Source organism: Trichosurus vulpecula, chromosome 9 (genome assembly GCF_011100635.1).
Source record: "Trichosurus vulpecula isolate mTriVul1 chromosome 9, mTriVul1.pri, whole genome shotgun sequence".
NCBI lineage: Eukaryota > Metazoa > Chordata > Mammalia > Diprotodontia > Phalangeridae > Trichosurus > Trichosurus vulpecula.
This window is the reverse complement of record NC_050581.1, coordinates 199001395-199013420: the sequence shown is the minus strand read 5'-3', so window position 1 is coordinate 199013420 and position 12026 is coordinate 199001395. Positions and strand designations below refer to the sequence as shown.

Here is a 12026-nt window from a genome sequence, read left to right as displayed (position 1 = left end):
ATAGCAAACCCATTGACCCAACAGCCCTTTTATGACAATTACTCAGTGAGGAGGACTTTTAAGAGGTCCTAAATTCAGACTAGCCTGTTTGAAAGGTTCTGAGCTCAAAATTATTCCAGGTTCCTTTTGCTTTGGAGACCTGGCAGTGGCCTAATCATTAAAATGGATCCCTAGCCCAGCTAATGGCCTTGAGCATGGTAGGAATTGTGTAGGGAAAAGAGGAGTCTAACTGGGACATCTCCCCCAAGAACATTAGCTATCAGGGCATTTTTTTTTGTCTTTCAACAAACTGGAGATGTTGATCCTGGGGAACACAGAGGAGGGACATGAGCGCTGTCTTCAGGTACTTGAAGAACTATTCCGTGGAAGAGTAAACATAACCTGGCCACAGAACTGGAAGTAACGGGTGGGAGTTTTAAAAGGGAAAATTTAGGAATTCAGAAAAGCGTTCCTAAAAATTAAGTTTGTCCCAAAATGGAATGGACTGCCTTAGAGAAAGTGGGTTCCCTCCTCACCCTACTGGTCTTCAAGAATAGGCTGGATCTGGATGCCTGCCTACTTGCGAGATGTCATAGTAAAGATTCCTTTTCTTGTATGACTTGGACTGAAAGGCCCTGAGGTCCCTTTCAATTATAACTTCTGTGAAATATCAAGTACCTACTATGTGCTTGGTACATAGTAGGCATATAATAAATGGTCCTTGAACTGAACTGAATAGGTAGGCTGGTTGACGTGAAGACGTACCATGGCAGACTCTGGAATCAAGAGGAACTAGGTTCAATTCTTGGCTCTACTATTCAATATGGGTGACTAGAAGCAAGTCACTTAACTACTCTGAAGGTTAGACAGATGGCCTCCAAGATTCCCTTCTGTTCTAAATCTATCATCTTATAGTTGTTTAAAAAGCTTGGACATAATGCCTTTGGCAATCATTCTGGCTCAACGTGGGATGGGAATTCAGCAGGCATTAGTAGTAGTCATGACTAGTGTGCAGCCACTTGTCCTACTTGCACCAGCGACCTATCATCAGGTGCATATGCTAGACTGAAGCTTACCTTCCAGACCCAACTGTGAACCTAACAACACATGCTAATGTTAAGTCAATGCCCAGCAAGCAAGAGAGAAAAAACCCAGCCAGCATTGAGTTCAAGAGCTTTGCTAACTGCTGACTACACGGTAAAGACAGAAACATACCAGTGTTTTCTAAACAAGAAGGAACACCACGAGGATTTTAAAAAACAGAAGTTTATTGGTCTTTAAATGGCTCAAATTGCAAGTAAAAGAATTGGGTAATGGCATCAGCCTAAGACATAGGAGGTCTCTGTGTCCCTTGGCTTCATAGCACCTCAGTACCCGGGATAAAGGTCTTGAAGCAAAGTCACAATGTTAGTGGTTAGGTTCCCTGGTTCGATAAGACTGAAATGAGTACACATGAAGATACACTGGCATTCCTGGCCGTGGTTACAACAGGAACTTTAATTCTGCACATGGTATGGCCTACTAAATGGGACCTGTACATATAAAATCCTTCAATGACACAGTTAACAGGACACACCAAATGCCATTTGTAAAGCTGAATCCCTAGGAAGACTACTCGTGACAGCTGCAGGGATACACTTGCTAACTAGAATGCCTGAACATTTGGGAACTGTTGGTTATAGGTTTACAGGTGTAGAAAGAAAACCTTGTGTGCCATGGCCTCCCCCTCACTTCCTCTCAGAGCTCCACACAATTCAGATATTGGTAAATTATTTCTCCTCGAAGGGAGACCACAGAAGGCCCATCTGCCTTGGGGCAGCACTCTGATCTAACTAGTGCTCACATTGGGAATGCAGATGCCAAAAACAGGTTTCTGGAAAGTTCGTTTGCTTGATACTAACTCCAAATATGAAGAAGTGGTGAGAAATGTTCTTCATTGATGAACACACTCAAACCACCAAGACAAGATCTACAATTCACTCCAGTATGTGAATTCCAACATGGTCATACTGCGTTCTCTTGGTGAATGTAAACTCAGTAATTAACCAGTGGCAAGGAGGACCCTTCCCCAACAGGCCTCAGCACGAGGGAAGGAGTCCTCACTGTGCCCAATTCCAGAGCCAGGCACGCAAGTCAGACATTGAAGGGCAGCTCACAATTTACTCAAGGCTAATTCCTCAGCCCAAACATAAGAGAAGGAAAAAACATTCTCCTATAAGGGGCCTGGGCTGAACCTTCCTGCATGTAGGTCCAGCTCACCTTCCATCACTCCATACTGGCCTTCCCTTTCAAGCTTCCTTGATTAAATGTGACCAGCTGTGGATCCTGGTTTCCAAGAATCAGAGGATGGCACATTTCAAATTCAGATGAGCCAAAGTAGCTGAGCAGACAGAGTCATTCGCATAAACACTAGTGCACGTCTACGTTGGGCCCAGGAACTGGAGTCCCACGAATTTCCAGGTATTTGGACAGAGCTGACTCAGAACCTTGCAGCAACCTGCTAGTTTTCAGATTTTAAATTAAGGCATGTTCAAGCATCTCCCCATTCAAGCTGACACCCCTCCTTTCTCTCAGCGAGTCTCCCCCAGGCATTACAGATTCATGCAGATTACAGGCTCTCCCTATAAACCGATGCAGAGATAGTCCTTTGTTCTTCGGTCATTTGTATCTCTCACAACATCAGAAATCAGCTGGACACCCATTATTCTTTTAGCTATTGTGTTCACAATCGTCATTTTCCAAGGCAGTAGATCGAGACTTTTTAAATGATATGAAATTTATGCTTTACAAGAAACCATAGGAAGCCATCTTTTCTCCCCTGCTCCCCCTCAAGCACCCCCACCCCACCCCCAGCCACGCACATGCACGCTCACTCGCTCACACTCTCCATTCAGGGGCTGTGATCATGGAGGTGATTATGAAATGGGCTGAACGAGGCTTCCCGCCGAAGCCACACGAATTTGGTTCTTTTCTCAGTGACTTTCAGTGCAGTCCCAATTCATGCTTTGAGTGATACATGACCATTTCCAAAACGTTAAAGTAATTTCAGTCACTTGAGCCTTCCATGGCAATGCTTATAAATCATGTTTATTAGTGTGGTCAAGATAAGGAGGAAGTTTGGGCCTGGATTATAAAATGCAGCATCTCTCTCTGATCCGCTTGGCCAAGCTTTTCCTCTTCTTCTTCCCATTCTTCTCTTTGCTGTCTTCCACCTTCCGAGCTCGAATTTCCCTCATTAAATCAAAAAATACCTAGGGCAACCAAACAAGATGCTTGTTAGAAGACTGGGTGAGAGTAGCCAGTCTCATAGACGAACGCTGTGAGGGGTAGATAAGGGCGGCCTGGGAGCTCTGGCCTCGATGGGTCACCAAGGACACGAGAGTTTGTCCGGGGAAAAGCAAGCTGTGGGGAAGGAAATAATGTGTTCTGGGCACCTCAGAAGCCCACATACACTGTTGTCACCTGGTCTAATTTCCTCTCCAAACCTCCACCTCACCCCACTCCCCTGAGACTGAGGGACCATGAGGTGAAAGTTCTCATACGAGTGTCTAGAAAATCTAAGAAGAATCTCTACAATGTCTTTTTAACCTCTGTACAAAGCTACTGGGGTGAAGCTGGCTAGATCTCAAGGGCCAACTTTCTGCCAGGTGATGTTCCAAGCCCTTGAGGAATGCAAAACCCCCTGTAACACCCCCAACTCTATCTTAATAGCATTTGCTTCTACGCTCTGTGGCTACAGTGAGCTCTCTAGGCTGGGGACAAAGCAGTCCCATCTACCCTGTCAGCAGGGGAAGATGATTTTGAATTCAGAATTAGAGCATGTCAAACAATGCAGCAAATCAATCCATGCTGGCAGTCACTGGGGTCATTTTAATGAGCAAAAATAGAACAGGATGTTTTTAGTCTCTCAGCTAAATGACAATATTCTTAAGGAATTAATAATTCAACTATCATTTGAAAGCAATGTGAGGCTAAAGAACAAGACTGCCTTTGAAAGTCTTGTGTCAAGCTACAAAAGGTCTTCAAATTACTGAACAAAAAAGCACACTTTTTCATAAGTGTGTATTTTTTCCTGATCAATAATGGAAGGAATTAAATCTTAATAACCATGCCGTTGAGATATCTATGAGCAGCACATTTAATTAAACTCAAAACTCTTTAAGGATGTATTTATAAACACCCCAAATCAAGAAATGGCAAAGACTCCCATCTTATAGCATGCCAAAGGATCTGCTCAGTGGCAAAGACCAAGGCACTAAAAATTGAGATGAACAGGATCCTCCTAAATACATGTCTGCTCTCACAGACAAACCCAGATATCCACAGTGATTCAAGAAGAACGTGTTTTAAGGAGTATCGACAGCTTTCAGGGATCAGTGCTCTTCTCAAGTCAGCTGATCATCAGAAAGGGATGAATCCAAAGAGGAATAGGATCAGCCTGACTTAAGGATCAAGGCCCAAAGGGGAATCCAGAGCAATCCAATCTACCAGATGGCTCTTAGTGAACTTAACCTCAAATGGAGTCAAATGACCATGACAGAGGGCCTGGAGAAGAAAAGCAGAATGATGAGCTTGAGGTGCTTGGGGGTGAGCCTCACTCAAGGATTTCTGTCTACTGCCATGGCCCAAGCTGGTACAGTCAACTACGGAAATAGAACTGGATTTGGAGTCCTAAGACCCAGCATCAAATCCCAACCTCCACTGGAAAGACCATGGGCCTCATTTATAAAATGAGAGGGCTCTCCCAGGTAAACTCCCAGATCCCATCCAACTCTTAGTTTTATGAGTCAATGTTGAGAGTGGTCTATCTCCTTGACTACCTCGCCACCTCTAATGAGACTATGGCAGCAGCCACCCTCAACTGTCAACTTAGACCGAGTCTGTCATCTATCCAGTCACCAGCAGGTAAATCTCTGCTCCCTTCCCTCTGCTGTTTTCCACAGACTTGACTGTCAGAGTGGGGATAGGATCACAGAATCCAAATGAGTCAGGTCCCACTAGCTCTGACAATGGTGGGTTAAGCCCTGAGTGCAGGTGAGGGCATAAGCCCAGATACAATGCAATGATCCTTCCAGCAGATAAAGCCACCCTTCCCTCCCTCAGTAAACTAGCAGCCCTGTCCCATCTTAAGGCACCTGGTGAAGCCCAAGGCTGTACCTGCCAGTCCATGGACTCACTAGGTTTCACTGGGAGAAGTGAGGCAGAAAGCTACTGAGACAACTTCTCTCAGTCCTGAGTTGGGGTGGAGCCCCCCCAGGGCTAATGGGAGCTTCTCAAAATGCCTGAAATCCTGCTCTGTGCTCCCTGCCGCAGGAGTGAAGCAGCTGTGGGGAATGGGGAAGGCACTGCTGCACTCGGGCTTTTACCTTATCAACGTTAGCGCGAGTTTTGGCTGAGGTCTCTACGTAGTTCACATTCCACTGGTCAGCTCGGTTTTTTGCATCTTCTACAGAAACTTGTCTTTTATCTTCTAAATCTGACTTGTTACCGACTAGAAGAAAGGGAACGTTCTCATCTTCCTTGACTCTTAAAATCTGCTCCCTGGAAAAGAGGAAATCAAAAGTGAAAATCAGCACATTCTTTCTCTCAAAATTAATGGAGTATTGGCCAAATGGAAATCTACACAAAGTAGTGAATTTCATTCTGTCTTTACACACTGAGCCCTCGTGTCATTTGGATAGATTCTCATTAAAAAGATCGAAACACTTTTTGTCTCATTTTTCTTGTCTGTGGATGAACGATCACTTGTTATATTAAGTGCCAGGCCCAGGGCCAAGGGCTGGGGATACAAAGACATAAAGGAAGACTGCCCTGCCCTCAAGGAACAGACGTTCTACTGCCGAGACTGCCAAGACCACGAGCACACCTAAGCATGTAAAGAGTATACCTAAGCGTGTACAAAGACAGTATGCAGTAGAAGGAGTGGGGGGAGGTGGTCGAGGAACAAAGGCCTCAAAGTGCCAAAAGGTGGTGCTGGAAAGAAACCAGGGACTCTGAGAGAGAGAGAGGAGGAAGTTATTCCTGGCATGGGCACAGCAGAAATAAAGGTACGGAGGGAGGGGAATATGTCACATGTGAGAGCTAAAACAAAGACCAACTTGGTTCCAGTGCAGAGTGTGTGAAAGGCGGTGATGTATGAGAAGGCTGGAGCCAGAGTGCTGATGCCTGGAAGTAATGGGAGTCCCCAGAGTTTAAGGCTGGACAAACACCACCCTTTCTTTGGTTCACCAATGAAAAAGACTCTCACAAACTGAATACATTACCTTTTAGTAGAGTTAATAACTAAAAATAAGGTGAAGGGACCTTGAGTTTGTGTACAGCATTGCCCCCTGCAAGAAATATATTAACCATTTATGGGCACAGTTTGCATTTTAAAGGAAATACAAAGACGTTACCAATTTCACTAGGATACTAATACCAGAGAGTAAGAAGCAAACAATTCAAATCCCTGCAATCTAAAAGCAACAGAATCCTGGGTTTCTCCAGAGTTTCCCTTCTAGTCTTTGTCTTTACAGTCGGGGGATGGACCAGGTGCCTTGCTAACTGCTAAATGCCCATTCCTCTTACTCTCTTAGCAAGGCTGGTGGGAAGGGAAGCAGTCACAGAAAAGCCACTGGCACATGGCCAAGTCACATAACACATGTTTAGGCTTTCACACTTAAAAGATTGGCATCAGCAGCTACCTGATGACAAGTCCGAGCAAATATTCCAATCACCATTTGAGATGTCAAGGGACTTGCCCATGGGCTGGTGAGGGACAAACTAAAAGGCAGACCCTCCTGAGCCTGAGGGCTGAAGCTATCCGGCCACACCTCCAAGCGCTGTTCCATCAGCTTTGACCAGAGACTCCAAGGGAAAGGAGACCCCTCTAACACTGGAAACACATACTTCTACTTTTGAGTAGCCCTTATTTACTGTGAGAGTTTTTCTTTAATTTCAATATTAGAGTGTAAACAGGAATTGTTTCTGTTTTGGCCCAAAACTCTGAGGGTCTTCCCTGCCCAGACTCCATTTTTTTGACTAGGTAAAGAGGCCATTCTCTGTCTCCCTTCTTACTTAGCCATAATCACCCACTGCACCCAAGGCCATCTCCAGTCATCCTGATCTGTATTTCACCACTGGACCCAGATGACTGCAGAGGAGAAAGTCAGGCTGGTGACTTTGCACAGCCCTTCCTCACTTCAATTCACATGCATGTCATGGCATCACCTCCCTGATGTCATGGTCCTCTTTGAAGGACAAACAAGAAACGGTCTCTCTGAAGCTTCTCTGAATCGACTCTAAAAACAGAACAAAATCAGTCCTTGGCCTCCAAAAGCTCAGATTCCACAAAGAGATTCAGTATGCAAACAGTTAAGAGGAGAGAAAGCATTAACTAGAAGAGAACTCTGGAAAGGTTTCCTCTAAGAAGTGGGCCTGTGGGCTGACCCTCAAAGGAAGTTGTATCTTCCCATCCTCTAGCATAAGCATGCTGTTTCTTCAGCTGAACCTCACATAGCAAGTTCTCAAGGACCTTAGGTCACTCTCCCTCAGATACTCTCTAGAGAATCTCTTCCTTCATATCTCTCCAAAACTGTGGCTCCCAGAACAGAACACAAAACCCAGTAGATGATCCGATCAGGGCACAATACAGCAGAACTGTGTTGGACCTATGTTTCTCTTAATTCAGTCTAACATCATTTCCTCTTTGGAGGCTGCCATAATGTACTTACTACTACTGTCCACAAAGATGTGGGAAACTCATCAAATGCTTTGTTGAGATTTAGGTAAACTAAATCTACAGATTTCACTCAATCACTGATTTTGTTTTGTAACTGGAGCTCCATTCTCACCCCGTGGAAAAAGGTGAGGTCAATCTGGCATATTACTTATCAGGCTGTGTTAGCTTTTGTGATTACTGCTTCCTTTTCTAAATGTCCACAAAACATCTCTTTAAAATATTATCAAATTTTTGTCAGGAATGGAATTTTCAGCTGTGATTCATGAAACATCACAAGAATCAAAACCTTATAACCCAAAAGCAAGAGAGCTAGGCATGTAAGCTTCAGGAGATTACCTATGAAAGCCTGTGCACAGGAAGTACCATAAACTATATAGTCTAGGAACTGAATCAGCAGAAAAGAAGCTGAATTCACAACATACTGAGAATAAGAGATAAAACATGAGCATCCTAAAGTCTATTTGCTGGAACCCATGAAATATTAAAATACAGAATGGTTAGACCTTTAGCAGTGGGTTGGGAGAACCTGAGGGGAGGAGGGGGTTTGAGAATGATCATGGACAAATACACAGGATATGATATGGCTGAGCTGTGATCTGCACCAATGGAGGGAAGGGATTCACCAGAGGGACTTTTGTGCCCTCTTGGAGAAGGTTTCCTCAAAGAAACCACAGAAGATGAGAGAACGATGTTCACAATGAGCCCCTAGACTCTGCCATGAAGTTCTGGCCTGTTCCTCATTTCTGAAATACATAGAGAACTAAGTCAAATGTATAAGAACACAAGACAATCTCCAATGGATAAATGGTCAAAGGATATGAACAGGCAGTTTTCAGGTGAAGAAATTAAATCTATCTATAGTCATATGAAAAAATGCTCTAAATCACTACTGCTCAGAGAGATGCAAATTAAAACAACTCTGAGGTACCACCTCATGCTTATCAGATTGGTTAATATGGTAGAAAAGGAAAATGATAAATGCTGGAGAAGATGTGGGAAAACTGGGACACTAATGCATTGTTGGCAGAGTTGTGAACTGATCCAACCATTGTGAAGAGGCTAAAGGGCTATAAAACCGTGTACACCCTTTGACCCAGCAATACCACTACTAGGCCTCTATCCCAGACATAAAAAAAAAAGAGGGGGAGAAGGACCAATTTGTATAAAAATATTTATAGCAGCTTTTTTTGTGGTGGCGAAGACCTGGAAACTGAGAGGGTGCCCATCAACTGGGGAATGGGTGAACAAGTTGTGGTACATGAATGTAATGGAATACTACTGTGCTATAAGAAATGAGGAGCTGGTAGATTTCAGAAAAACTTGGAAAGGCTGACACGAACTGATGCTTAGTGAAGTGAGCAGAACCAAGAGAACGCTGCACACAAACAGCAACATTTCGAGACGATGGGCTCAGGTTCCGTCGAGCTCAGCTCCCGTTAACCTGGCCCAATGGCATTAGTGTCACAAATGCTCAGGCTCCCTGCCAGTCTACGCAATGTGGCAAATCTTTAATAAACTGGAGATGACAAACTGTGAATGACTTAGCTCTCCTCTGCAATCCGATGATCCAAGACAATTCCAAAGGTCTCATTAGGAAAACTGCTATTCACATCCGGAGGAAGAACTGATGGTGTCTGAAGGCAGATCAAAGCATGCTACTTTCACTTTTTTTTTTGGTGGCTTTTTTGGTTTTGTTTTGGTCCAATTCTTCTTTCACAACATGACTAATATGGAAATGTTTTGCATGACTGCACACATATAACCTATGTTAAACTGCTTGCCTTCTCAATGAGGGGGGAGGGAAAGGAGAGAGGGAGAGAATTTGGAACTCAAAAAAATTTTTTAATGTTAAAATTTATTTTTATACACAATAGGAAAAAAATAAGATATATTAATAAAAAAAGGAAAAAGCCCTGGCAGGAGTGGATCATCACAGGTGTTAACCCTGTCCCTATAAGAGGGCAGGGTTAGGTTTCATAAGTTGGTTCAGTGTGGTTGGCAATTTCAAAATGGAATGATATGAATGAATTTAATAAGAAAAAAGAACTATCCAAAGTATGGTACAGAGCATTGCCTGCCTGCATGCATAAGGTATTTCCTTGGCTTCCTTCAGGACTCAGTTCAAACCACACCTCCTGCAGGAGGCCTTTTCCAGTCAGTCACTGCTAGGCCCTCCTTCCCTCTGTGATTACCTCCCATTTCTACTTTATTCACCATCGTGTACGCGGGGGGACACTAGGACAAAACAACTGAAATTAAAGCACTTTGGAAAAGAAAATGGCCACAGCCAGGGGGGGTTCAACGTTGGGGGCTGTCTGTCATGTAAGAACAAACAGTATCAACTGAAAAATGGTGCAATTCGACCAAACATTTATTAAGCACCTTCTATGTGCAAAGTATGTTCTGGGAATACGGAGGTGGCTCTAAGATACACTCTAGTCTGTGGTGATGAAATCCCAGAATTCTCACCAGTGACTTATTTTTCTCAGAAGGATAAAGCTGGAAACAGAGGACAGAATCAAATGCTGCCCTACCTGTACCAAGATCTATACTGGGCAAGGGGGATACACACCGGTGCCCCCCCGTCCTCAGAAGAAGCTCAGCAGCTTTGCCTGGGGCAGGCAGTGCGGGTCCTGCTGTGAGAGCACAGTGCTTTGAACATGGTTGTTCCCAAGCAGGCCTGATCAAAAGCTGGTGCTAAGGGACTGACCTATTGTATAGACAGATTTTCCTCCTGATCCAGCTTCCTTCCTTGGGATCCAAGTGCTCCCAAACACTGGGGGAGCCTGAAGAAAATGCCTGACTAGTCCAGAAAAGGCTGCCAGGCAGGGGAGGCAGCCACAAAGTTAAGCTACGTTATAAAGTGCATCTCAATAGATGGAATGTTACACAAGGTATTAAAAGAACACACTTGCTTACATTTGCTGGTGTAGAATCACAGGCTGTAACATGAACTAGACAGTGATGATGAAAAAGAAAAAGAGAGGGGACAGTGAGAGCCCGAGGAAGCTGAGAACATGTCCCTTCCTATTTCTGGGCCAGAAGGTGAAGCCTGACAACACGTCAGATGCTTGGGATATACCTGAAGTCAGCAGTTGCTGCGAAAGATTCCAGCTCTGTTATAGAGAAGACACAGAGAAAGCCCTCCCCGCTTCGGAAGTAGTTGTCCCTGATGGCCGCATAGTCCTCCTGCCCAGCAGTGTCGAGGATATCGATCTGGACCTCTTCCCCATCCAGAACGACCTTTTTCCGGTAGCTGTCAGCTTTGGTCGGCTCATAATCTTCTACAAACTGGAAAAGAACAAACCCACATCTTAATGGCTTGGTCTGGGGGGCACTCGGGCAACCTGGCATCCGGCAAAACGTCAGGGTGGGCCCACATCTAACCAAGCACATGAGCAAGGCTGAAGCACTAATAGACCCCTCCCTCACTCAAAAGATGGCTTTGTGTGCTGCTCCAGGTGTATCCTGGAGGACGGAGGCCGTGTGCAAGAGAAGAGCTGGCTTTGGAGCCAAAGGTCCTGAATGGGAATTCTGGCTCTGCCCCCCCTTTAGGAGCACCCCGCTCCCATCACTCCTATCTGCAGTCAGCACACATTTCAACCTTTGGAGTGTATCCCCACGTAACAAAGACCGTGTCAAGATCGAGGCCTCCTGTTCATCCACTGTCAACTCGCTCATCAAATTCTTTTCTCACATACCCTGGCCTTCAGAGGCCCCTTTTCTGTTCCTGACCCTACTGTCTGAGTCCTGATCTTTGTTGTGGGAATTCCAGTGTGGGAACTCCCTCTACTTAGGACTACAACCATTTTATGCATAATCTCAGGGGACTTTTACTGGGTTTTCAAGCTTACGAAGCACTCGACACACATAAAACCACTGAATTATTACTCTTGACACATGGGGACACTCAGGACCAAAGTAGTTATGGAATGCGTCACACAGTGGACCTGTCTCACAGTAGGTGCTCAACATTTATTGAACTGAACCAGGAAATCTCCTAAGGAGACATGGCCAAGAGACAGAGGAGCACTAGGAAGACACTCCAGGGAAAGAAGGCTGGACCTGGAGTCGGCAGAGAGATGGGTTTGAGGCCACAGTCACTTTACTCTTCACCTTTAATATGAAGAGAACCATGGCCCCAGCCCCTCTCCCCTCCAAGGAGAGCACTGTGGGGGCCAAGTCCCCAATACAACGTGAGAATGTGAAGGCTGGAAAAGGGCTTAACAGCGACATAGCTCCAGCTTCCCAGTCTGGTGGCTAGGGCCTGGGCCATGAGTCACTAATTGAGCCTCAGTTCCCCCCATTGTAAACTTGAGGGGCAGTC

At 44.9% G+C, this 12026-nt stretch overlaps 1 protein-coding gene across 2 annotated transcripts in view; it reads right to left on the bottom strand.

The window, feature by feature from the left end:
• Positions 1–1229: 1229 nt before the first annotated feature.
• Positions 1230–12026, bottom strand: part of RALA (RAS like proto-oncogene A) — a 58084-nt gene continuing 47287 nt past the window's right edge. For both annotated transcript variants that reach the window (XM_036738885.1, XM_036738886.1), the window contains 3 exons: positions 10782–10990; positions 5346–5520; positions 1230–3230 (listed from right to left, as the gene is read on the bottom strand). In XM_036738885.1, the coding sequence (XP_036594780.1) occupies positions 3108–3230; positions 5346–5520; positions 10782–10990 (507 nt within the window). In that variant the 3' untranslated portion in view covers positions 1230–3107. The remainder of the gene's footprint in view (positions 3231–5345; positions 5521–10781; positions 10991–12026) is intronic.